The 23,667-nt window shown below is 33.9% G+C and overlaps 5 protein-coding genes across 9 annotated transcripts; 3 read left to right on the top strand and 2 right to left on the bottom strand.

Annotated features, from left to right (window-relative positions):
- Positions 1-1,854: 1,854 nt before the first annotated feature.
- On the top strand, positions 1,855-3,793 carry LOC18042033. Of its 3 annotated transcripts, none has more exons than XM_006432690.2 (6): positions 1,855-1,975; positions 2,091-2,217; positions 2,314-2,483; positions 2,581-2,875; positions 3,324-3,490; positions 3,590-3,793. In XM_006432690.2, exons 1-6 carry the CDS (start codon positions 1,960-1,962, stop codon positions 3,742-3,744), a joined length of 930 nt encoding a protein of 309 aa, XP_006432753.1. In that variant the 5' UTR covers positions 1,855-1,959; the 3' UTR covers positions 3,745-3,793. The 3 variants fall into 3 exon arrangements, with proteins under 3 accessions (XP_006432753.1, XP_024040207.1, XP_024040208.1); XM_024184439.1 differs by having other exon boundaries at positions 2,088-2,217; XM_024184440.1 differs by having other exon boundaries at positions 2,088-2,217; positions 3,568-3,606.
- A 3,130-nt stretch (positions 3,794-6,923) lies between these two features.
- On the top strand, positions 6,924-10,869 carry LOC18043006. Its single transcript, XM_006432689.2, has 2 exons — positions 6,924-7,251; positions 10,033-10,869. The coding sequence occupies exons 1-2, from the start codon at positions 7,121-7,123 to the stop codon at positions 10,493-10,495; spliced, it is 594 nt and encodes a 197-aa protein (XP_006432752.1). The 5' UTR covers positions 6,924-7,120; the 3' UTR covers positions 10,496-10,869.
- Positions 10,870-12,437: 1,568 nt separating this feature from the next.
- LOC18043005 (dolichol-phosphate mannose synthase subunit 2) lies at positions 12,438-14,267 on the top strand. Its single transcript, XM_006432688.2, has 3 exons — positions 12,438-12,643; positions 13,852-13,963; positions 14,046-14,267. The coding sequence occupies exons 2-3, from the start codon at positions 13,874-13,876 to the stop codon at positions 14,196-14,198; spliced, it is 243 nt and encodes an 80-aa protein (XP_006432751.1). The 5' UTR covers positions 12,438-12,643; positions 13,852-13,873; the 3' UTR covers positions 14,199-14,267.
- Positions 14,268-15,392: 1,125 nt separating this feature from the next.
- On the bottom strand, positions 15,393-16,461 carry LOC18042709 (probable calcium-binding protein CML11). Its single transcript, XM_006432687.2, has one exon. The coding sequence runs from the start codon at positions 16,035-16,037 to the stop codon at positions 15,546-15,548; it is 492 nt and encodes a 163-aa protein (XP_006432750.1). The 5' UTR covers positions 16,038-16,461; the 3' UTR covers positions 15,393-15,545.
- Positions 16,462-18,685: 2,224 nt separating this feature from the next.
- Positions 18,686-21,755, bottom strand: LOC18042708 (plastid lipid-associated protein 3, chloroplastic). Of its 3 annotated transcripts, none has more exons than XM_006432684.2 (4): positions 20,948-21,754; positions 20,120-20,315; positions 19,588-19,903; positions 18,686-19,442 (listed from the first exon to the last, which is right to left on the bottom strand). In XM_006432684.2, exons 1-3 carry the CDS (start codon positions 21,580-21,582, stop codon positions 19,592-19,594), a joined length of 1,143 nt encoding a protein of 380 aa, XP_006432747.1. In that variant the 5' UTR covers positions 21,583-21,754; the 3' UTR covers positions 18,686-19,442; positions 19,588-19,591. The 3 variants fall into 3 exon arrangements, with proteins under 3 accessions (XP_006432747.1, XP_006432748.1, XP_006432749.1); XM_006432685.2 differs by having other exon boundaries at positions 19,288-19,445; XM_006432686.2 differs by having other exon boundaries at positions 19,381-19,903; positions 20,948-21,755.
- Between the last annotated feature and the right edge of the window lie 1,912 nt (positions 21,756-23,667).

Genomic DNA, 23,667 nt, shown 5'->3' with positions numbered 1-23,667 from the left:
TGGCGAAGTCAGACATGCTGCTGAAAATCAGAATTTTCCAACACAATTGTTCTAATTTCGAAAATTCACAACAAATTGATTAGTTGCAATCTCTTTGCACAAAATACATCATTGAAAACCTTGAGATGTCTACTTTAATTTTATGGTGCAGAAATTAAATCAAAAATAAAGGAAAAATAGTAATCAAATCACTCTGCTCATGCCTCATAATGCCTGACTGGTCATTCATGATAAAAAGAACAATACATGCATTCATCATCAAATACATAAGATCGTATTAGAGAGCATGAATTAAAGAAGGATAAATACCTCAAAACTTCTTTCAAACATGCATAAAAGAAGACCTTGGAATTCATTTTTTTAATACATTTTTATTTGGTTGAAGAATTTTAAATCATAGGAAGATAGGAAGAGTTTAAGTTTTATAAAAACAAATGCTTTTATAAAAATACATTATATGATAGATAGATAATCCCTCATAATTTATTTTTAAAAAATAAATAAAAAGAATTATACCTTATCTCAAATAATGCTAATTAAAACAAATTTGCAACAAAAGATAAACAATTAAATAGATAAGCATAATTAAATTCAAACAAATAATTAGAGATGGGTGTTACATTGGGAGTGGCCAAAATTTGTTAAACTCGGTTACTTGAACAATGCTAGCAATGGTTTTCTTGTGAATGATGTGTGCATTGTGGAAACAGAGGTGCCTGTGCTCGGAACTTCCAAAGCCCTGTAATATATACTCTAATTAGCATTGTTACTCTTGCAAGAAAATTGGAATGCCAATTTTTAATTTTATTTCTTATAATAAGAGTTAATCTCATTGTACCCATATATTCTGGTAAAGAAATTCTTATGCTGACATTCAATAATTGGCGGTTAATTGTTTGTTAAGTTTCCGCATGGAGACTAGATGGGATGCCTTCTTATGGATTAAGCCTGTGATATCTAATTCATTGTTGTATTTCTCTCTCTATATTTTGCCTTATAGTTGCGCTAGGTAAGGTATTATGGGTTTTTTATCTTACAAGTGTAAAATAAAGTTAACCTATCTTTCAAATCACATCAATAAATGTTTACTAAATACTTAAGTGCTGCTTAACCACAATAGCAAATCGGGCCAAAATTTGGAAGTTAATTATATAACATTTGATAATAAAAAACAGAACAATTAAAATATTGATTCAACTCGTTGATATATACATTTTTTTTATTGGAGGGTATTTTTGTTCACTTGTATTGTAGTTGTTTTCTTTCCCATTACCATTCCATTCTTACAACCAAGCAAAGAAATCAATATTCCTTAACCAAACCAAACAAATTAAAGAAATCAATATTCCTTTACCCGTTCCATTCCATTCTTGCAACTATCAGTTTCCAAATTTTGGTGAATGTCAATAGTCATTCTGACACTTTCTGAAAATTTAATGTTACCATTCCATTCTTGCAACTATCAATTTCCAAATTTTGGTGAATGTCAATAGTCATTCTGATACTTTCTGAAATTTTACCCTTTCCATTCCATTCTTGTAACTATCAGTTTTCAAATTTTGGTGAATGTCAATAATCATTTTGACACTTTCTTTCCCATTACCATTACATTCTTGATACCAAACAAAGAAATCAATATTCCTTTGCCCTTTCCATTCCATTCTTGCAACTATCAGTTTCCAAATTTTGGTGAATGTCAATAGTTATTCTAACACTTTTTGAAAATTTAATGTTACCATTCCATAGTCATTCTGACACTTTCTGAAAATTTAATGTTGAATTGTATAAACCCTCTACCTTGATGCTTTATATATACCATGGTCCTTTTTAGATATTTTAAAGAAGAAAGGTTACTCTTGAGATAACTCTAACCCTTAAAAAATCTTATTATAATCAATCTTTCTTCTATACTCTTTTTAGTACTTGACGAGTTATAGTAGTTTGAAGGAATTTGTTGCAATGGAAAATCAAGTTGGTACGTTATCAGGCTCTTTCCCCAGCTCCCTTTCTCTATGTATGTTTATATATGTAAATCGAACACTTTTAGCTTGTTATTTTCTTATCAGTGTTAAAATGACTCTTGACAGCAGTTTCAAGATCCATTTCACATGTACCACCGGCTCATTTCCTACTCAAAATACAGACATTTTCGTCCCTTCTAGAAAATAATGTGGAAAGTTATGAATCTTCGGAATTTAATGTTGGAAGCCACAAATGGTATGGCCTAAAACTTAGTACACTAATATTAAGATTACCTTATTACTTAATTATATATCATAATCTAATATGTTATTTAATTCATGATGGTTTCAGGAAACTTGTTGTGTACCCAAATGGAAATAAAAAAAAAAAGGTGAAAGATCACATCTCACTCTACTTGGCAATGGCAGACTCAAGTTCTTTTGGTTCTGGTTGGGAAGTCTTTGTGATTTTTCGCCTGTTTGTGCATGATCAGAACGAAGACACGTACTTGATTCCTCAAGGTTGATTATTAAACTCAAGAATATTTATGATCATTTTGTTCTTAATTATTTAACTGAGAGCTAATCAATGATTTGACGTTACTTCATCATGTGGTAGATGCAATGGGAAATGAAAGACGTTTTCATGGGTTGAAGCTTGAATGGGGTTTTGATCAATTCATCCCGCTTAAAGAATTTAACGATGCTTCAAATGGATATCTTGTGGGAGATACATGTATTTTTGGAGCAGAAGTCTTTGTTAAAGAAAGGAACATAGTCAAAGGAGAGTGCCTTTCCATGAAGAAATTCACATCTGCTTCCCCTTATAAGTATGTTTGGAAGATCAAGAACTTTTCAAACTTGGAGGCAAAGTCTTACGAATCAGAAGTATTCGTTGCTGGAGATCAAAAGTGGTACATATACTTTCTGAATTGCTGTTCAAGTACAGACGTTCGAGAGTTTTTAAAATTCGGATTTGAACTATGACAAGTTGTACTTTTAACAACGATTTACAACTCTAATGTATCATAGACTAAATCTAGACATTTGTACCTGAGCATGACTAATACTTAGGGTTCATTTTTACATGCGCGATATATTTCTGATGCCGATGCCAAAGAAATTCTTTTGAGTAGTTTTGAATAATACAACTTGTTAAAATAATGCATCATGTTAAAACCACTTCTTCAAATGTGTAATGTAAAATGATTTGCACAAATTTTTTTATTTATCTATTCATATATATAATCTAAACATCACATCTGAAAGTTAATGTTTTGATAATTTGTTAAATGGAACCTCTTAGTAAATATGTACAATTGAATGCCGAGACTTAAACTTTACCGTTCTTGGTTTTTTCAGGAAGATAGAACTCTGTCCCAAGGGATACGGAGTAGCTAGTGGCAGTCATATTTCAATGTACTTGAAATTGGCTGACTTGTCAACTATAACTCGTGGTTTTAAAATATACGTGCATTTCACACTGCGAATCCGGAATCAAGTTCAATCAATACATAATCACTATAAAAGTAAGTTATTATTAACCCAAATTTACAGGTATTGAAGTTCATCAATAAGGGTTGTAGCTAAGTACATATAACTTCAGGTTTCTATTGTTGTTCTTGCAGCTAGTGTATGGTTCAGGACCTCAATCGATAATTGGGGTTGGCACGAGTTTATTGAACTCAGTTACTTGAACAAGGCAGGCAATGGTTTTCTTGTGAATGATGTCTGCATTGTCGAAGCCGAGGTATCAGTGCTTGGAATTTCCGAAGCCCTGTAATATATACTATAATGAGCATTGTTACCCTTGCAAGAAACTTGGGATGCTAATTTTTTAATTTTATTTCTTATAATAAGAGTTAATCTCATTGTACCCATATATTCTGGTAAAGAAATTCTTATGCTGACATTCAATAATTGGTGGTTAATTGTTTGTTAAGTCTCCACATGGAGATTACGTGGGGGATGCATTCTTATAGGTTTAGTTTGTGATATCTAATTCATTGTTGTTTTTTCTCTCTCTATATTTTGCCTTATAGTCATGATAGGTACGGTATTATAGATTTTTCATCATACAATTGTAAAATAAAATCAATTTAACATTCAAACCATATGAACAAGTGTTTACCAGGCTTAGGCTTACTGGCTTACAATGTCAAACCATGCCTAAATTTGAAATTAATTATATAATATTTGATAATAAAGAATAGAACAATTAAAATATTGCTTCAACTCGTTGAAATATATGTATATATTTTTTTAGTGGAGGGTATTTTTGTTCATTTGTATTGTAGTTGTTTTCTTTCCCCTTACCATTCCATTCTTGCAATCAAGCAAAGAAATCAATATTACTTGATCAAACCAAACAAATTAAAGAAACTAATATTCCTTTCCCCATTCCATTACCTTGTCCTTTACCCTTTCCATTCCATTCTTGCAACCATCAGTTTCCGAAACTTGGTGAATATCAATATTCATTCTAACTATTTCTAAAAATCTAATGTTTAATAGTACAGACCCTCAACCTTGATGCTTTGTTTATACCATGGTCTCGTTTAGATATCTTAAAGAAGAAATATTACTCTGCAGAGAATACTCTAACCCTTGAAAAATCTTATTGTAATCAATCTTCTTCAGTACTAGTTTTAGTACTTGAGGAATTCTAGTAATTAGGAGGAATTTGTAGTAATGGAAAATGACTTTGTAGGCCAAGTTGGCATGTTCTCTGACTCTTTCCCCAGCTCCTCTTCTCTATGTATGTTTACATATATATGTGCATTGAACATTTTTTGCCTGTTGTTTTTCTGATCAGTGTTAAAACTTACTCTTGACAGCAATTTCAAGATCCATTTCACATGTTCTTTGAAATGGTGCTCCGGTCCAAACGTCCTTACCAAGTTTGGATTTAAACTATGATCAGAAAGACGTCCAAACCTAAGGATAATTATATTTAATTAGGATTCAAAAGTATACACGTGTGATATAGTTGATGCAAAAGAAATTCTATCATATGAAAATGATTTTTTTGTTAATATCCTTACTCATATCATCTAATTAAATGCCTCATCCTGGAAATTAGCCTTTAGTTGATTTTTTCAGGAGGATACAGCTCCATCCCAAGGTAATCAAAAGTGGAACCAGCAGTCATTTTTCTTTGCTCTTGGCATTGGTTGATTCCTCAACTATAACTCATGGTTTTAAAATATACGTGCATTTTACGCTGCGAATCTGTGATCAAGTGCAGGGAAAGCATGAAAATGCAGAAAAGTAATTAAATTAATTATTATCCTCCCAAACTAATTTAACAGCAGGTGCATGAATTAATGCAATAGTAGTTTAACTACTATAAGCTTACTCATAGCTATATACAAATAACTTTAAGGCTTCCTATTATTGTTGTTTCATGCAGGAAGAACATGATTCAGGTCCTCAATTGAAGATTGGGGTTGGCCAAGATTTGCTGAACTCAGTTACGTAGACGAGGGAGACAATGGTTTTCTTGTGAATGATGTGTGCATTGTGGAAGCAGAGGTTTCTGTGCTTGGAATTTTCAAAGCAATGTGGTAATAAAATGAATGAGCATTTTACCTGCAAGAAAATTGGGATGCCAGTTTTTATTTGTAATTTCGTATAATAAGAATCAATTTCATTGTACCCACAGATAGTTTTCGTGAAAGAAATTCAGTTGCTGACACTCTCACTGTGGTTTGGTTTTCAAGCCTCTACATGGCGATTAGATGGGTTCAGTTTGTGATGTCTAGTTCAATGTTGATATAATTGTCTCTGCATTTTGCTTTATCTCTCTTTAATATATCTTTTGAAAAAACAAGGGAGGCAAAAAATTTTCACACCCTTTAAGACATGTTTATGGGTCGTGCATCACAAAGTACTTTAAGAATTAAAAAGTGTGTTGCTAAATGCACGACTGGTTGATATGCTTTATTGGTTATAAATACCCATCAATCAAATACGTCAAAAAATTGAGAGATGAAATAGTGAGCACGTGAAGAAATTTTGTTAATTATGCTCTCATTGACTTACTTATTAGAATTTTTTAATCCTTTTAACTTCATTCTATTTATATTATCTGTACGTATACATAATCTGAATACTTCCCAATTTGATCTACAACAAATTGGGAGTTTATGAAATTGCAACGCATTCCGATTATGTACAAATTTTTTATAAGAGTATTACTGAACACATTCAAGCTATACTCCCACTAAGGAGTGGGAAAAAACTGAAAAGAGATGAATGAGGTGTATTTAAAATATCTCTTTCACTAAAGAGTGGCCATCATTAACAAACAGAAAACCCAACAGTGGAGATAAGGCCGGGAGAAAACTGAAAAGAGATGTAGAGTTTTCTTCTTTTTATTATTATTTTTAAAAAAAAATTAAATATGCTAAAAAAAATACTGTGAAATACATTCATTCAATATAACAACACAACTTTAAGTACCTAAAAGACCTATTTTTGTCCCTCTCTCTCTCAATTTTTTTGTTAGTTCTCTTTTAAAAAAAAAATAAGTTACACACCTTTGTAATTTAATTTTTTGTTCGTTATAATACATAAATAAATTACTTAATTATAGTTAGGTAATCATGGAATAATTAAAAAATTATTTAATCATAATTAGTATATATTCGATAATATTCGAGCAATTTAAAAATTAATTAAATAAAATCAAACATAGATCGAAAATGAATACGAGTATCATAATTATGTAACCATTGAGGTCGAGACTATTTGTCACCATGAGAAAAGGGCGCGCAACCATATGCGTCTATGGCCGTTCCAATAGAAGGGCATTTTAGACTTTTCATTACATATTTGTCATGTTTATGGAATTTTAATTTCGTCGATGGCATATTCTGTGCAAATTAAATTCCTCAAAATTTCCTCTTTATATACATATAAAAGCTGACACGATGGACAGTTGAACCCTCAAGACCGAAGCGGGATGGGTAACCAGGATCGAAATTTCCGGCGGCTTGAATAAAAGAATCCATAGATTTTACTTGGGAGAAAAGAAACATCAAAATATTATTAAAAAATATGCAAAATAAATAAACATATAATTTTTTTTTAAAGTGCACAAATAGACGCACAGAGAGAGACTCAGAGAGAGATAGAGAGTTCTAGAAAGATAGAGAATGGTGCTGTGGGAGATCACATTGGGAACAGCGTATTTCTTGGGACTGAAGCGGACTTACAGGCTTGCTTTGAGGATTCAGCGTCGCGTTATCAGCCCTAAGCGCCCTCGGATTCGCCAATTTGTTCACCGGTATATATGTGTTACCGTCGTTCTTATTATTATTTGATTATTTCATTTTGTTTGGAGTTTGATTTTGATTCATTTGTAGCTTGATGGGTCAGCTATCAATAGGGTTATTAGCGGATGGGTCACAGATTGGGAATGGGCATTTTCAAGTATATTAATTAATTAATTAAGCTGGGTAGTCCAAGTGTTAATTTTCACTAATGGGTTCCGTAGCTATGCACGACGATAAAAGCTGGTGATTTTGGACTCAAAAGAGGATTATGATGATGGTGGTGTTGCATTGTTTCACGATTTTATGATATTTTTCAAGGTTGATCTTGGTAAGATGATTTAACTGTATGATAGTGTGTATTATTCAGAATTTGGTTATTGATGCTTGCTAAAGATCTAATGTAACAGAGCAGAGGAGAGTAATGGAGTTTTGTTGTGGCTAGGAATTGATTTCTTGGAGTAATCATGTGGCTTACTACTAGCTTGGCTAGACAGAGAATGTCTTATTAGCAAAGGCAATTGATAGAAGGAACCAAAATTTTAGGTTTTCTTAGAATGGGGGAGAGGGTGAAACAAATAAAATGACAAATGTGTAAAAGATCCTGAAAACCTAATTTTGAAAGTTTAGCAAGATATTAGTGTTGTTGTCTACTCATGTTATATATCGCAGTGAAAGTAAACCAGGCTTCCCTTATAGAAACTAGTGTTGTGTTATCTTAACTATGGAGTAACTATATAGGAGGCAACTGACGTGAGCTATCCTTGTGGCATCTCCTAAGTACTTATGTATTTCCTTTGGGAGTAATCCTATGCTATCAAAAACCATAAAAGCATGTGCTCTTTTGGGAGGTATTGTCTGGATTTTGGTTTTGTTTTGGGATCATAGATTCATAGAATTTCTCCTCGCTCTTCCCTTGTATTCTCTATTCTCACTACCTATTTCACTGTTCTTTCTTCTATTTCTCTTTATTCGAAAAAGTTTTTAGCTGAAATTTCCACCTTCTTACGCCTCTTCGATAGGATTTTGATGGATTGTGTGGAGTTGATTATGTCAAATCTGAACTAAATATGTTGCAGCAATGCATCCTGCGACATGGGATTATCTTGGACTATATGTCCACAATTATGATTGCTTGTCTTTTCCTATGTATTAATCATCTCTTTGGAAAGTCCACAACTGAGGGCTTGTCTTTGCCTATATATTAATCATCTCTTTGAAAAGTTACTTTGCTGGTGGTTCATAAATTGTCATTAACGGTCTGAATTTTCTGTGTGAGCACCATGCCACTAGACTATCTCATATTCTCTTAAAATGGAAGTTTTCTTGTTAGATGTAGCTATTGTATTCTACTTTTTTACTTTTGAGTGTGCCTCATCTTTGCTGTTCCAACAAACTTATTGGTTCCAATCTAATGAGTTTCATTGAAGTTTAATTGTACAGAGGTCAAATATGTGTTTGAATACAGCTATAACAAAGTAGCTATCTGTATTTTATTTGGATTAAAAGTATAGGAATATGAAAGGAAAAACTTTAGTATGGTCCTTCTACTAGTTCATCATGCGTCCTGACACTTCTACTTCAGGTTGGATGTAAACTGATGTGAATAGTTCACATTGACTTGATATCATATGCAATATGAGAGATCACTGAGCTCTTCCCTGAAAGCAATTATTCTTCCCTTTCTGACTTAGAATGACCCTGTGCATATCATAATAAAATCAGCTTCTAAATCTGTGATCTTATGACATATTGGATAGGCTAGGTTGCAGAATTTGTGATTTAACCAATTATGGAGCTAAGCCAATCTTTTAAAGATTAAGAAAAGTTTTCGCCAAATAGATAATAACTATGAACTCACTTGATCCTTGAATATCTGCAACAGCAACCTGCATTCTCTAGTTCTAGATTGGTGCATAATTTTTATTTCTAAGTTTTACATAACCTCCTATTAGTTTTGTCTGGGTCCCCATTATGGGATTTGAACCAACTTACCTTTTAGATTTGTGATACCAAACTTTTAAATGGAATTTTACGAAACATGTTCGTTGTTTTGCCATCATGCAACCCCTTGATGTCAAAGTTGTAGTACCTTTAAGAGAAGCAGATAGACAGTCTCATATGTATTCCTGTGGACTTGTTATCCAATCAAGCTATAACGCTCAGATACCAGAACTAATTATGAGCACATTCATAAATTGCTCTCTCTCATTAGGTGGTATGGAAATTTTGGAGAAGCACAAGTATTCATGTCCATATCTGGAGATCCTAGCTGTATTCTTGTTTAGTTCAAAGAGACTGTTTTGAAATGATAGAGTAAAGTTCTTCTGTGCTTTTCTTTTATGAGCCATTGTATTTTGATTTTATTAGTAGGATTTTATTAACTTCAGGACAGTAGGTTACCAGAGCACGTCTTTTCACTCCAGAATCCTTCCAATCTAGTTGTAATTATTCATGAAAGCCTCTGCATAAAATGGAAATTCTGAATTAGTTAATTATTTCAATACTTGAATTGATTTAGTATGCATTATGAAACCAATAATTGGACATCCTCCACTCTTAAGAGTCTTAGTGTGATGCTGACCACAGTCCTGCCTGAGCATTGCATTCTTCCCACTGGGTGGCTCATTGGATTTCACTGTACTGTTTACCTTCTGCTGTTATGTCAATTACTAGCTGGGAACTACTGTTATTTCTACCATTGTTTTCAATAATAACAAATTAAATACTCCTCCAACTTGGAACTATCTTTGGTGTTGAAGACTGACTTTCATTCTTCCTTGATTTTTCCACAGTCGAGTACGCGCTGTCTTTGACATTGCACTCAAGTTTCACAAGAACATACAAGAGAGAGACATAGAAGTTGGTAGAAATGTTGGTAACTGGATTCTACGTTGGCTTGACCGAATGAAACCATCTGCCCAGATACGTGGTCCCCCTGAGAGACCGCCGCATGGCCCCAGCATGAGCATGACCAACCATGGAATGAAGTCTCCGAATCCAAAAACTCCTGGAGTCCAAACATCTAGAAACAAGGAATCAGATAGACATCTATTTAGCTCATCAAAAAATATATGGCCTAAACCACCCTTGTCTACCATTGCCATGATGATGCGGCATCCAAGGCCTGCTGGAACCATAATTCAGTATAGGCATCTTCAGACGAATGGATCTGATATGTTGAGTTTGAACTACAATAGGAATGGGTTTAATGGAGTTCTACGAAAGGACATTATGCAGTGGTTGCTGCAAAAGTGAAGGTAGAAGCTTATCAGACACCCGTTTCTTTCTAAAGTTTTAATCGCCAATAATCTGTTGCTTCATATCCCTTGGTTTATTGGACTCCTAAATTTGGAATTGATCCATGGGAGTTGTGGAACTGCTGCTGATGCAGTAATTACTGAAAGGCTGCGTGCCATGAAAGCTGGCAAAGCTAGGTTTTAGTTGTTTTGCTTCTTTACTCAGATAATAATTGTTCTCTCCATTTTCAGTAACTCTAGGTTTTGTGTTTCTGAACCATTTACTGCATAGTTGCTTCTAGTAGTGTTTCTTTGTTTCTTTGTTTGTGAAGCAAATTGCTCCAGATTGCTAGATTCAATAAATATTGCTCTTGTTGCAAGTTTGTAAATCCAGTCAAGTCTCTTGTAGTCTTGTGCTAATTGATACCAAAGTGGAGAATATTCAAGTAAAATGGACAAGACGACGAACTTTGCAGCGGAGGAAAATTAAACAAAAATCGAGGAAATTGTAAAGCAAGCGTTAGTGTGTGTCCGCATTACTAGAATCATTTGACCCAGATGAATTCTTAACTCAGTGAACCCAAATGATTCAGTTAGGTAATTTATAAACACTAATTCTGCATTTACTTGTCAGATAGGCTGCAATCGGAATCAATTGGAATGGGAATGAGAAATGAGAATAAGAAAAGGTTGTTTACTTGAGTTGCAAGAATCGAAATAGGAATGGGCTAGAATCCCATTGATATATTTATTTTATCTTGAAATCATAATCGAAATAAGTTAAATTATTTCAAGTTATTAAAATGCCTATAGTTAATTATAATAATAATAATCGTCGTCGTCATCATTTGTGATTTTTATTATTATAAAAATAATTAATAATAATAATGATGATGATGATAATAGTAATTAAAATAATAAATAAATAATAGTAATAATTAATAAATTAATAACAATAACAATAACAACAATAGTAATAATAAATAAATTAATAATAATAACAACAAAAACAACAATAAATGAATTCCATAATTATAATAAATTTTTAGTTTTTTCAATTTATATTCAAGAACTATAATTATTAATACATCATTGTTAATAATATATTAATAGTAATAATTATATTAATTAGTTAATAATAATATTAATAATTATTAAATAGTATATTAATTAATAGTAATAATATATTAATTATTATGATTATTTATTCAGAAACTATAATTATTATATTAATTAACTAATTATTTTATATTAATTAATTAATTATAATAATATATTAATTAATTATAAATGAGGACAAAATGGCATTTTCAATTTTTGGAGGGCAAAATACTCAATTAGGGGAATGAGGAATGGGAGACTCATTCCCAACCATTCCTCATTCCCCAATTATGGTGGACTCTACAATTCTGATTATGATTTCTGACTCTATTTTGCGAAGTAAATATTGTTAATTATTCTAATTCTAGATTCTAATTCCTTAATTTGGTAAGTAAACACCATATAAAAGCTTTCCTTCGTCATCAATCATTGAATGGTGACTAAATAGGATTGGTGTGGATTCAAGTCTCCCATATGTCATCATCTCTTGTAAATAATTTGAGGTTGGGGTGAGATTTGAAGTACCAATTTGAATTTTAAAATTTCATCTTAAGTGATGCATGGTTTGAAAATCACTGTAAATTTTTTAACTCTGCTCAATTGATTTGAATGGTGTTATAAGAACAGATAATAAAAATTATAAGTTTTTGTATAAATTTATTTTAAACAAACTGATGTGGCGTGATTAAATTAATACGATTAAATATTCCTAATCCACATAATATATATATTTATTATTTTATATTCCATTCAATTAATAGATTTATACCAGCTCAGTTTTTAAAAAATAAATTTATATAACTCTATAATGACTCATATTATAGTTGTGGGCATTTAGATTCCCGGTTGTCATTAATTATCATATCACTCTCTCATTGTAGAGAACAATTATTGTTCAATTGAGAAACGGAGATCAAAAAATGTTCATTTGATTTGGATCTGGACTATTTAGATACCCGATCCAGTTCTGGAGCCCAAATGGAGCCCAGTTTTAAAATAGTAAGAGAAGTGAAGCAGAAACCTTCTTCTCATTTCCGCTATTGAAAATTCTTCCGACGATTAACAGGTACGAAAACTTCTGCATTAATATTCTCACGATCCTTTAAATTTATATTAGTTTTCCGTTTGGAGGATCTGATATGAATATATCTGTTAGATTTGTTTGACTGCAGGTTCAAACACAACCTGCTTGATAAAATTTCTCACGGAGTTTTAATTTTTTTTAATTTTTTTAATTTTATTGTCAATTGCATATGTTTTAATGCTGCTGCAGCGAAAATTCATAATGACACCTAAGAAATCTTGTATGTCTTCATACAAGCTTCACTTGTGTTGAAATTTGTATTATTTCTTTCTTTTAATGGCCTTGTGTTTGATTGAAGCAATAGTTTTGGACCCTTCGTCCGATTGATTGCATTGAAAAAAAAAAAAATTGGTTTTTCTTGTATGACAGAGATTGAGATGGGGTTTGCTAGAGTTAACAAATTCTAATGCTTTTGGCAAGCGCAAGTCATGATTGTGGAATTGATTATGATAATTGTGTTGAATAAATCGAAGACAGAAGCTAGAAAGTCATTAGTAGGAATTTGATTAAGAGATTCTCTCAAGCCTTAAATGGAGAAGTGGCTCTTGACAGGGTGGAGATGAGGTCCAGAATAGAAGATATGAAGAGAAAATTTGAAAAATGAAAAACACCTTGTGAAGAATACCAGTTGGCTTTCAGTGAAAAAGAGCTTGGAACGAGTAGTGAAACATATTTTTCCAGTGATGAAAGTGCAAATGTTACTGATAGGAAGCTATTGGAGTTTAGTGGGAATAATTCTCATTTGGGCCCGATTAGGTACTGGCAATAGTCTGAATAGGATTCTTCTGGAGTGCTCTCCATTAAGAGCAGAAAAGACTTCGTTTAACTCTTGGTTCCTTAGTGTGCTGGAAACTGAAGATGATATTTAGTGTTTGGAGTGATGATGTTGGAAAATGTTCATAGTTTTTGGAAGTCTCATATTAGAACCTGAAAGACTTAATAGTGGAACCTGCTCTTGGCTGTCCCTGATTCTTTCAGTTGAACATTAATATCACCATTGCCCAGCACCTTTGCCTTCTGCATGTGCATGTAGTCAATTTTGTTACTTTTGAAGAGGGAATTTGAACTATTTTCCTATTTTGATAACTAGGTTTGTTGTTGTGCATCACTATGCATGCTATGCAAAACTAGTTAGCATTTGTTCCAAGTCGTAATTAGAAGATATTGATTTTCCTTGTTGTGGTTTGCAGACAGTTGAAGCTGAAAATCCAAATGGAATTAGCGGACAGAATAGTTGGGTTCTTATTATCTTTTATCAGCTTATCAACATTCACCTACTACACATTTTGGGTCATCATTCTGGTCAGTATCCAACACATTCTTAAATATATCTTTCTGGCTTTTTATAAACTTTGCATAGGACTGATTATTGTGGGTTGTTCAGCCATTTGTAGACAGTGATCACTTCATCCACCAATATTTCCTACCTCAAGAATACGCCATATTTATACCTGTATTTGCTGGTGTGGTACTTCTCTGCTTCTTATGCATATTTATCGGGTTTGTGATCCTCAAGTCCAAAAAGAAGAAGGCATGATGCAAGGTTTTCATATGCTTCCTACACATTGAATTTTTTCCTTTGGTTGTTGGCTTAGTTTGTTTGGTAGAGATGCTTCTCAAATAGCTTGTTGATAGGTTCATTTTGGCATCTGCTCTAGTTTAATTTGTCAATGTGTTGAATAGGAAACTTTTCGAATTTGATTTGACTAATTCTAAATGATAACTTGGATTTAATCTAACTTGGATTTAATCTGACCATAAAATCCAGTCTGTAAAACATCTGTCTTGAGCTTGAGTTTCCAATTATATTAGATGTTTGAGAAGAATGCTTTTTGGAAAACAAAATATGTGCATGTTTGTGTATGGTTTTGCCAAGTCACACGAGCATATTAGCCAATAAATTCTACACTCTTCTCTCCTTTGCAAGACTAAATTATTATATTTCTTGAAAGTCAAAATAATTGAATTTGTCAATTATATTCAATTATCTTACATGTGCATGGCTTGAACTTTTCAATTTAAGTGGACTTTTTCCTTTTCCCTTTCGATTACTGTACTTGACAGATGTACATTGGATAATATTGGTAGTTTGGTACTATTGTTAATGGATAACTGCTGCTGCAAAATTTTTGTGGCCAATTTGAAAATAACACAGGAAGATGAGAATTCAAACTGAGATTAACAAAGTTCTCGATCCCAAACATCAATAGTCTCATCTAATTCAAAACCAATAGTAATATGAGCAATAGTCTTATATGATTCTATAAAATAAAATAAAATAAAATCAAAATTAACCCGAATTCAGCAATATATACTAACAATATTCCGAAACCAATAGTAACATCATCTAAGCAAAATGCTCCATATCACCAATAATCTAGGGCTTGTCCTTTCATTAACATGATTAACAACTAGATGATCCCGCATAAGAATTCGGTCTTTCCTTTGTGTCTGTATTAGCTAGATACCTAGTTAAGTACAGTGAAATCAAGTAAACACGTATACCACGAACTCCATCTTAATTAGTCCAACATTATTTTTGCGTTTGAAATCTATATCTCCATAGGATATTGGCTTGGCTTCGCATTAAGCTTTTGTTTTAAATATTATCATGAACGGGGAATCGATACTCTTCCTATCTACGTGAGCAGCGTTCGAGTTTCTTCGTATTAGTTCTAAAATATATAGCACTCAGTACTTTTACGATTTTGTGATTCTCAAAACCAAGATCTTACCAATTAACAATATTGAGTAATTCGCTAGCGACTATTCTAATTAATCATGAAGTAGAAAACATAAAAACCAAAGCTAAGTAACACAAAATGATGATGATGATCAAAGTCTAGAGACAACACTTTCATACATGCACACACAGATCAACATATCAAGCCCAAGAATTATCAAAAGCAGCAGAAGTAATCGCCTGTGCAAACTCCTGAAAACTGATCCTTCCATCGCCGTCGGTATCGGCCTCCCTGATCATCCCCGTCAACTCCTCCGCCGTCAACGCGTGCCCCAGCTTGGCCATAGAATGGGCCAACTCAGCGGCAGTGATGAATCCATTGCCATCCCTATCAAACATCCTGAACAGCTGCCTCAGCTGATCCTCACTGTAGGGTGACTTCGACGAGAGCAGCTCCGGCGCCACCAGCGCCACAAACTCCGAGAATTCCACGAGACCGTTGCTGTTAGTATCCGCCTTCTGAATTAGGGTTTCCAGCTGGTCGGGGCTCGGCTTCAGCCCTAAAGAACGCAACAGTGAGCCTAACTCCAGCTGTGTGAGGCTCCCGTCGTTGTTCCGATCAAATGAACGAAAGATTTCACGTAGCTCCGCTATTTGATCGTCGTCTAGATTCATCGGTTGCTTGTTGCTCATATTATAATGTATTTTTTAACCACAATAATTACACTGAACCCTAACCCTAATCTAATGAATCCTAAAGATTAACAAAAGGTTGAAAATGAAGAAAATGAAGGAGAAAAAGATCGTGGGTTTGGATCAAAACCTGATGATTCAGTAGCCATTGTTATTATTCTATGATGATCTGTTAAGATTCTTGATTATAAAAGAGTGAAGTTGAAAGATCCAAGATTGCCTCGAAAATCGTTCTTGATTTATCCCTCCAATTTCGTTGGATCCTCCGAATTACCGGCGACTGAGACCCAATTATCGGATCCGATATGAAGACTCAACAACAAGATTCAAAAATGCGTGTATGCATATGTGTAAGAAGAGAGACAGAAATTTGGATGATGCTTTCTTTGTCTTTAAATGATGAACACGTAGTGTATTGTGTATGTAGACTTTTTTGTATTTTATTTATTTTCAAGACAATATATATTATATATATATAGATGTTAATGAGTCAACACCAAACTATAGAGAGAGACGTTTTAATTATTTATTAGGTATGACTACAATATTCTAGGCATACGATTTAATATATTTGATAATTTAGACACCATCATATAGATATTTCTTAACGTTCTGATTATTTCACAATCCTCAAATTACGGACTATACTCTGTTTTGATCATCTGACGATACTCAAATTATTGAATTATAGTACATAATTTAGCTATCAATTAAATTTTATTAATTTTTATTGATATTCTAATAATCGAATCATGTAGATGTTATGAAATGCGGAACTTAAGGATAAAATAGTTTGACTAACACTATTTATTATTATTATTATTATTATTAGGGAGTCCTTAAGTTACAATTCATGTAACTTACATCCACACACACGAATAATATGTGGTGTGGTCCACACACAGTATGTGTGGTGTGTTCCACACACTGTATATGTGTGAGTGTAAGTTACATACATATAACTTAGTATTTATTTTATTATTATTATTAAATTTGTGTATTTGGTGGCAATATATATAATTTTCTTGAGAATATTTAATTACAAGAGGGAAGCGCTAAATAAGTGGCGGGAATTGCGTGATTGGTGCACGTCTGTTTCCGGCTGGCTAGTGTTTTGTTTCTGTTACTGACTCCGTCAACCGTTAAGCTCGACAGTTTGTAGGTTAATTTGATTAGATTTCACACACGTGGCAGTTTGATCCGTAAAGAACTTGACATTTTAAATAATTAAAAAATGATAAATTTACATAATTGGACAATTGGGCACGGAAATTCGCACGTAAACTTTTTTGTGTGTGCTGTTTTTATCGCTTTGGAGTGCTTGTTTGTCCTATCTAGTTTATCTAGATTTTAATTATTTACCTGATTTTTTTTTCATCTGATTTATTTGTGTTTTGGGTAGCTTTATCATCACAAGAAAAATAGGAAAAGACAAAACAAAGTCATGATTAAAGAAAATAATTTCATTATGTTCAAAAAAGAAATTCAGCCCAGAAATATGCTCTTAAAAAAAAGTGAGAAAAATTACTCTCAAGGTGTATTTTGAGAAACTTTTCTTAATTTTTTATTTTTATTCGAAATATGATACAAATCAAACAACTCTTTGTTCTAATGTGAAAAGAATTAGGAGCACAAAGTGAAGAAAATATTTGAACAATATAGAATAAAATGCCAAGAAAATATTTGAGTTGTTAAAAGCTCACCAACTAAAAGGGTAGGCTAAGAGTCATTGAGGTCTTTTACGGGTGAAAAATTAATATGAACATCTCACTTGGCCAAACCCATGAGATATGTACCAAATATTTTAGGTGAAGAGTCAAAACATTGGAGCTTTGTTTTGTGATTTTGCTCATCTCTCAAGTTGCTCTGTCGTTGAGCTGTTTCATAATTCGTTTAGTTAGTGTGGCATCAAATGGAATAAAAAAATCATAATAAATAATTGATTTAGTTAGCGGAATGATGTTAGGAAGAATGGAAGATGGATAGAAATAATTATATTTAAAAAAAAAAAAAAGAGTAAAATTTGTCTTTTGTAAGATCACTCGAAAAAGTATTTTCATGGGGTAAAAAAAAAAAAAAACTTAATAAGTACTGTATTCTCTGAAAAGCAGTACTTCAAATGATTTTTTTAATCCGAAAAATACTTTTCAAAAAACAATCACATCATGAATACTATAAAATACCACAATTAAACAAGGACGACAATACGCTTGTAATTTAATGAAACAGTCGTGGAGATCCTCTTATTTTTTAAAATAGTTACATTAAACCCCTTTTCGAATAATTATACACAAACGGAATACAGAATTACAAGTGGGTCACTATATTTAAAGACATAATTATCCTAAAGGAGTTTATGTGACCGTTTCTGAAAATGAAAGAGTCTCTATAACTATTTTACCAAACTATCGGGGTGTCATTACCACTCAGTAGTCTTCTAATTCAACTAAATAGTACAAAATAGAGCCAAAAATATGAAAAAAAAATGACTTGTGGGTGCACAAAAAAATTAGGTAGTGCAACAACACTATATAGTACAGAAAATGGGAGTGTCGTTACCACTCAGTAGTCTTCTAATTGTACAAAATAGAGCCAAAAATATGACAAAAATGACTTGCTCGTGCACAAAACAATTAGGTAGTGCAACAATACTGTATACTAACTTGCAGCAACAAGAGTTTTATAAACCAAGTTAAACTGTTCCATGATTGAGGAAGAAGTTAATACTGAGCATCAGTTTCTTTGTTACCCTCTCTTATGCCAGCTGATACATGCTTTGTATGGCTACATAAACAATTTTGCTAGTGAATGGTAGCATTGTAAACTTTGTTTATGAAATGAGCACAAGCATTACTTGAAATTATTCTCAACTTGGGACCTATAAATCCATCATAAGATATGACTAATGATTTGAGAATGTCATAAGAAGAAGATGAATTATACTGAGACACATAACATCATCATATCAGTTACAACACTACTTGCTACAAAAAATCCCGGGAAAATTTTGAAAAAACTATGATTAGACATCAAAAATTTAAATTGACCGCCAGCGATTCTGCTTAAAACTCATTAATGAAATGGCAAGCATGCCGTCTTAACCGCTACCATGCATTCAGCATTCAGCACATGAAGAAATATGTACGCATCCAACGAATGACAACTATTCCATCTGCTCAACAGTCTATCTATTTTCACTTCTTTTACAATCTTAACCAGTTTAATCGTCATTGCCTTTGGTTCCACCACATTGAAAAAATCAACAGAAATGATTAACCTTTGTAAAATTCCATTCCAATTTTTTCACATTCTGCTCCACTTGAATGAAGAAAGAAAAATGAGATTCTTACAACTGTATCCCATCAAAATGGTTTCAATTTTCAAATTGTTCCTTCTTCAATGAGTCTGCTGGTAATCAAATACAACATAAGAATGATGATATAAGTATCTTCTTTGCTATTTAACAATATAATTCTAACTTGACATATGTAGTGTAATCAACCAAAAAAGAAAAGAAAAAAGATTAAGAGTATAACACTGCACAATATACCTGGCTACTGATCTAGAAGAGGACTCCCTTCTTTAACAAGCACAAAAAGACCGCCGTCCCCCCTTGAGATACGAAAATCCTCATCAAGGTATGTAATAAGAAGCCAAGACTGGGTCCGTTCACCTGGAATTGGCACCTTAAGTGGCGGCTGACCAGAAACGGCTCTTGAAATACTTCCCACTGCCTCCTGTAGTGGGGAGAGAGTTTGTTGCACTGGTGACAGATTGATATTCTGCCCAAAAATATTTAAATTTCCTGGGAGATCAACAGTTGACTTTATATCTGGAGGTTGCAGGGTACCTTCCTTAAATTGAACCTGAACAAATTTGGAAGAAGACACATAAGGTATATTTGTACTAACCTATTTCATGTACTGTAATTCAGAGATTTTGAGGAAGTTTTGTGTTGCAAGTAACATTTTCAGAGCATAAAGTCAGCCAATTACACTGCATATATTTTGCACAATTCATAAATATATTCAAACATAAGAAATTGTAATTAATCAACTATTCAAGTTTGTTTAAAGGATTACCTGTATTCTAGAAGGGCTTCGAACTTCAAAGGAGGCAGTTGCACTGAAAGAGAAAGAAGCAAAGGGACTGGACAATGTAGTCGAGTTCTCAATAGTGAGGCTACTGGTGTCAATCTTTTGGCATATCTTTTCCACTTTCAAAAGAGGTATTGCACCAGCTGCCAACAGCGGCAACAGCTCAGAAAATGCAGTGTACCTGGCCAGTCAGAAAATACATAAAGGCAAAGTAAGGACTGAATGAAATTGTTAAGAATCCGTAATATAAGATCGATAAATTGCTCCATTGATACAATGTCCCTAATCTGGTCCACCCTGGACTTTCTCCTACTCAGAACCTTTTTCATTGTGCAACTATTTATAACAGTCTAACATCGGTTGGACCACAATCACAATTTAAGAGACGTAAAACTTCAATTTGGATTTCACTATGAGTTCTTCAATCTACAGATACGAAAAGACAACTTTATCACTTCATATCACCTATCAAGTATTTGTCAACTCCAAATGCTTGGGCATCTCTCATTGTGATTATAAGTACTCTCAACATCTCCTTCTGATCCACCTAAGCATTGTAAATTAAGTTTCTCAAATTCATTTCACTAAATCCTTAATACCAATCACTTCATTGGAATTGCACAGTGTTATATTTAATCTGCTACGAAATGGAGTCACTGGCTATCAAGTATAAATAATTGTTCAGTAGCTGGTAAGCCATAGTCCGATAATTACAAACATACCGTTATCAATTAACTTGAAAATTTGATCATCAGAACATGACAATTGAACAAAACACAATCAAATAAAATGAGCGCAATGAAGAGAACTCACACTAAAACCCAGTTGCCGTCAAGAACCCCAGCGGCGTTCACAGGATTGGGAGTAGGATTTAGCGCCTCTAGCTGATTAACAAGCTCCAAAACCTCAGCCCGAACATCCGACCCGGCCCGAAATCCGAGCTCCGTCCCGTAAACAGTGTCCACCAAACACCTCTTCAAATCCCCAAGTTTATCATCGTACTCCTCCACCTCCTTCGCCGCCGGAGTCGCCGCCACAGAAGCGGCGGAGGCGGCGCTCCCATTATCCGTGCCGCCGTCGTACTCCTCCTCCTTCTCCTCCCACTCGTCCTCGTCCTTAGGAGGATCCGAATCCGCCATCCTCGTGGGCTCCTGCTCCTCCGCCTCCAGCTCCGTCTTCTCGCCCCATTCGTCGGTGATAGTAACTGGGGTTTTGGAGGGCTCCGAATCGGGTTCGGGAACCGGGTCGGGCTGGGAAGAGGAGCGAAGGCGAAGTGCGAGGTGGGTTTTGCATTTTTTGCTGTTGTTGTTGTTGTTGGGCTTAGAGAAAGAAAGTGAAGAATGGGTTTTGGATTTTGCAGAGAAGAATAATAAAGGCTTAGGGTTCTGGTTTTTGGAAGAGGAGGAGAAGAAAAGTGAAGTAGGTGACAAGCCGAAGACGAAAGCCATGTCAACTGTGTGTTGTCAGTTCTTTTTTTTTTTAATCCCTTTCTCTAATGAATTGATTTTGCGTTCTGCTCTGTGGACTCTGATTATATAAAAATGTTCTTGTTTATATATATTTAATATTTTATTAAATGTTCTTCTTTTTGTGAATAGAAAGAAGATGTGAATTTCAATCTCATCCTTTAATTTGATCGGAATATTATGTGGATTCAATTTTAAGCACTTTGATTTGTTTCCTTTCTTTCTTTCCTTCCTTCATTTTTTTTTTTTCCTAATTTAACTCAATTTATTTTAATTTGAACTTTTTACGTAAACATGCGCTCGAATCAGTGCAAGTAAATGATACCTCGATCTTGATCAACGTCCATGTCATTAGCTAAGTGAAGAGGAATTTGTGACCATGAGCGAATGAGCGTCGCTAAAAAGTTTTGAGTGGTCAAGCCTCCAGCAAGTCCCATCACTTGAAAGCCTAATCAGACAGAAAATGGGCCAGATAAGATTGGGTTGGCGAAGTCACGATTTGGCCCAGTAAAAGTTTAGCCCTCGCTTGCCCCGGCCGGGCCGGTCCTATCTCAAAGCCCAACAATTTCAAATTCTTCTTTTTTTCGCGGGCTTTTGAATTGTCTTTTAGTAATAAATGGATGTTTCGAGAATTAAAAAATCGAGTAGAGCTATCAGCACTCCCCAAAACATCTTATAAAACCCCTTCTTCATATTTATTATTTTAGTCGTGACTGAAAGTATATAAAAGAGCAATAATCATCTCTTCAAACTTTTCTGTTGATTTTTTTTTTTTTTTTTGGGCAAGATCTAAGAACAACTAATAACTCACTATAAAATCAGTAACTTTGCTCGCTTTTAATATTTAGCTTTTAGTTAACTGATTGATAATTTCTACTATAGTGAATTGGTTAAACCTACAACCGAAGTGGAAATCAAGCATTTCGTGGTCCAAAAATTTTGAATCTCGTATGAGTCATCAAGTGTGATGCATATAATATATGACAAAGGTGAAGTGTTGGGGTGGAGCTAACTATGGCCAATGGGCCGTGCCGTGCCGTGCCTACATTTTTTTCAATTGAGCCCGGCACGGCCCACGGCACGAGCCCGCTCGTGCCGTGCCGTGGGCCGTGCCCAAAAAAAACCCACCAATTTTTATTTTTTTTTGCGTGCTTAAAAAAGCCCACGTGCCTAGCGTGCTTTATTCAAGCCCACGTGCCTGACGTGTTTTTTTAAGCCCACCAACATAATAATAACAATAACAATAATAATAATAATAATATTCACAATCATAATCATATTAATTTTTATTAAGAGAGCAATTAACATTTTATTATTAGTTTATCACAATTTCACAACTATATATTTTATTTCACAATAATCAATCATAATTCATAACACAACAATACATAAATTTAATTTAATTTAATTCCATAGATCATAATAATAATTAATTAAAATTAAAAATACAATCCTCGAATAATCATTACAATAAGTCATAACTACGAAATATTAATATAACAAATCATTTATTTAAACTAAGATTTAATGATTTAAATTAATTTTTAAAAGTCTATGCTAAAAAATATATTAAAACATTTAATTTCATAACATTTTATATTTACTTTTTGTTAAAAAAATTTACTTAGATATATTTTGGCCCACGTGCTATTAATGGCTCACGGGCCGCGTGCTAGCCCACTAATGAACCGTGCTTATTACGTGCTTTTTCGCGTGCCGTGCTTTGGCCCATCTCTAATCGTGCCGTGCTTTAAAGCCCGCGTGCCTAAAATTCTAGGCCCGGCACGGCCCACGTGCGTGCCGTGCCGTGCCTCGTGCCTCACCAAAACGTGCTCGTGCCGTGCCGTGCCGTACGGACACGTGCCGTGCCCGTGCCGTGCCACGTGCCGCCCGGCCCATTGGCCACCTTTAGGTGGAGCATTTTCGAGTTATCGGTCGTGTCATATAGGCCACAATCAGACATCTAATTGCTTTGACTACCAATTGAGGTATATGCCCCCCAAGCCAAGTGGAGCATGCATGAAGGAGTTTGAAGTTTCTTCTATTTCTTTTTTTCCTTTTCCTTGG

Source organism: Citrus clementina, unplaced genomic scaffold (genome assembly GCF_000493195.1).
Source record: "Citrus clementina cultivar Clemenules unplaced genomic scaffold, Citrus_clementina_v1.0 scaffold_5, whole genome shotgun sequence".
In the NCBI taxonomy this organism is placed as follows: Eukaryota; Viridiplantae; Streptophyta; class Magnoliopsida; order Sapindales; family Rutaceae; genus Citrus; species Citrus x clementina.
This window is presented reverse-complemented; position numbering and strand designations above follow the sequence as displayed.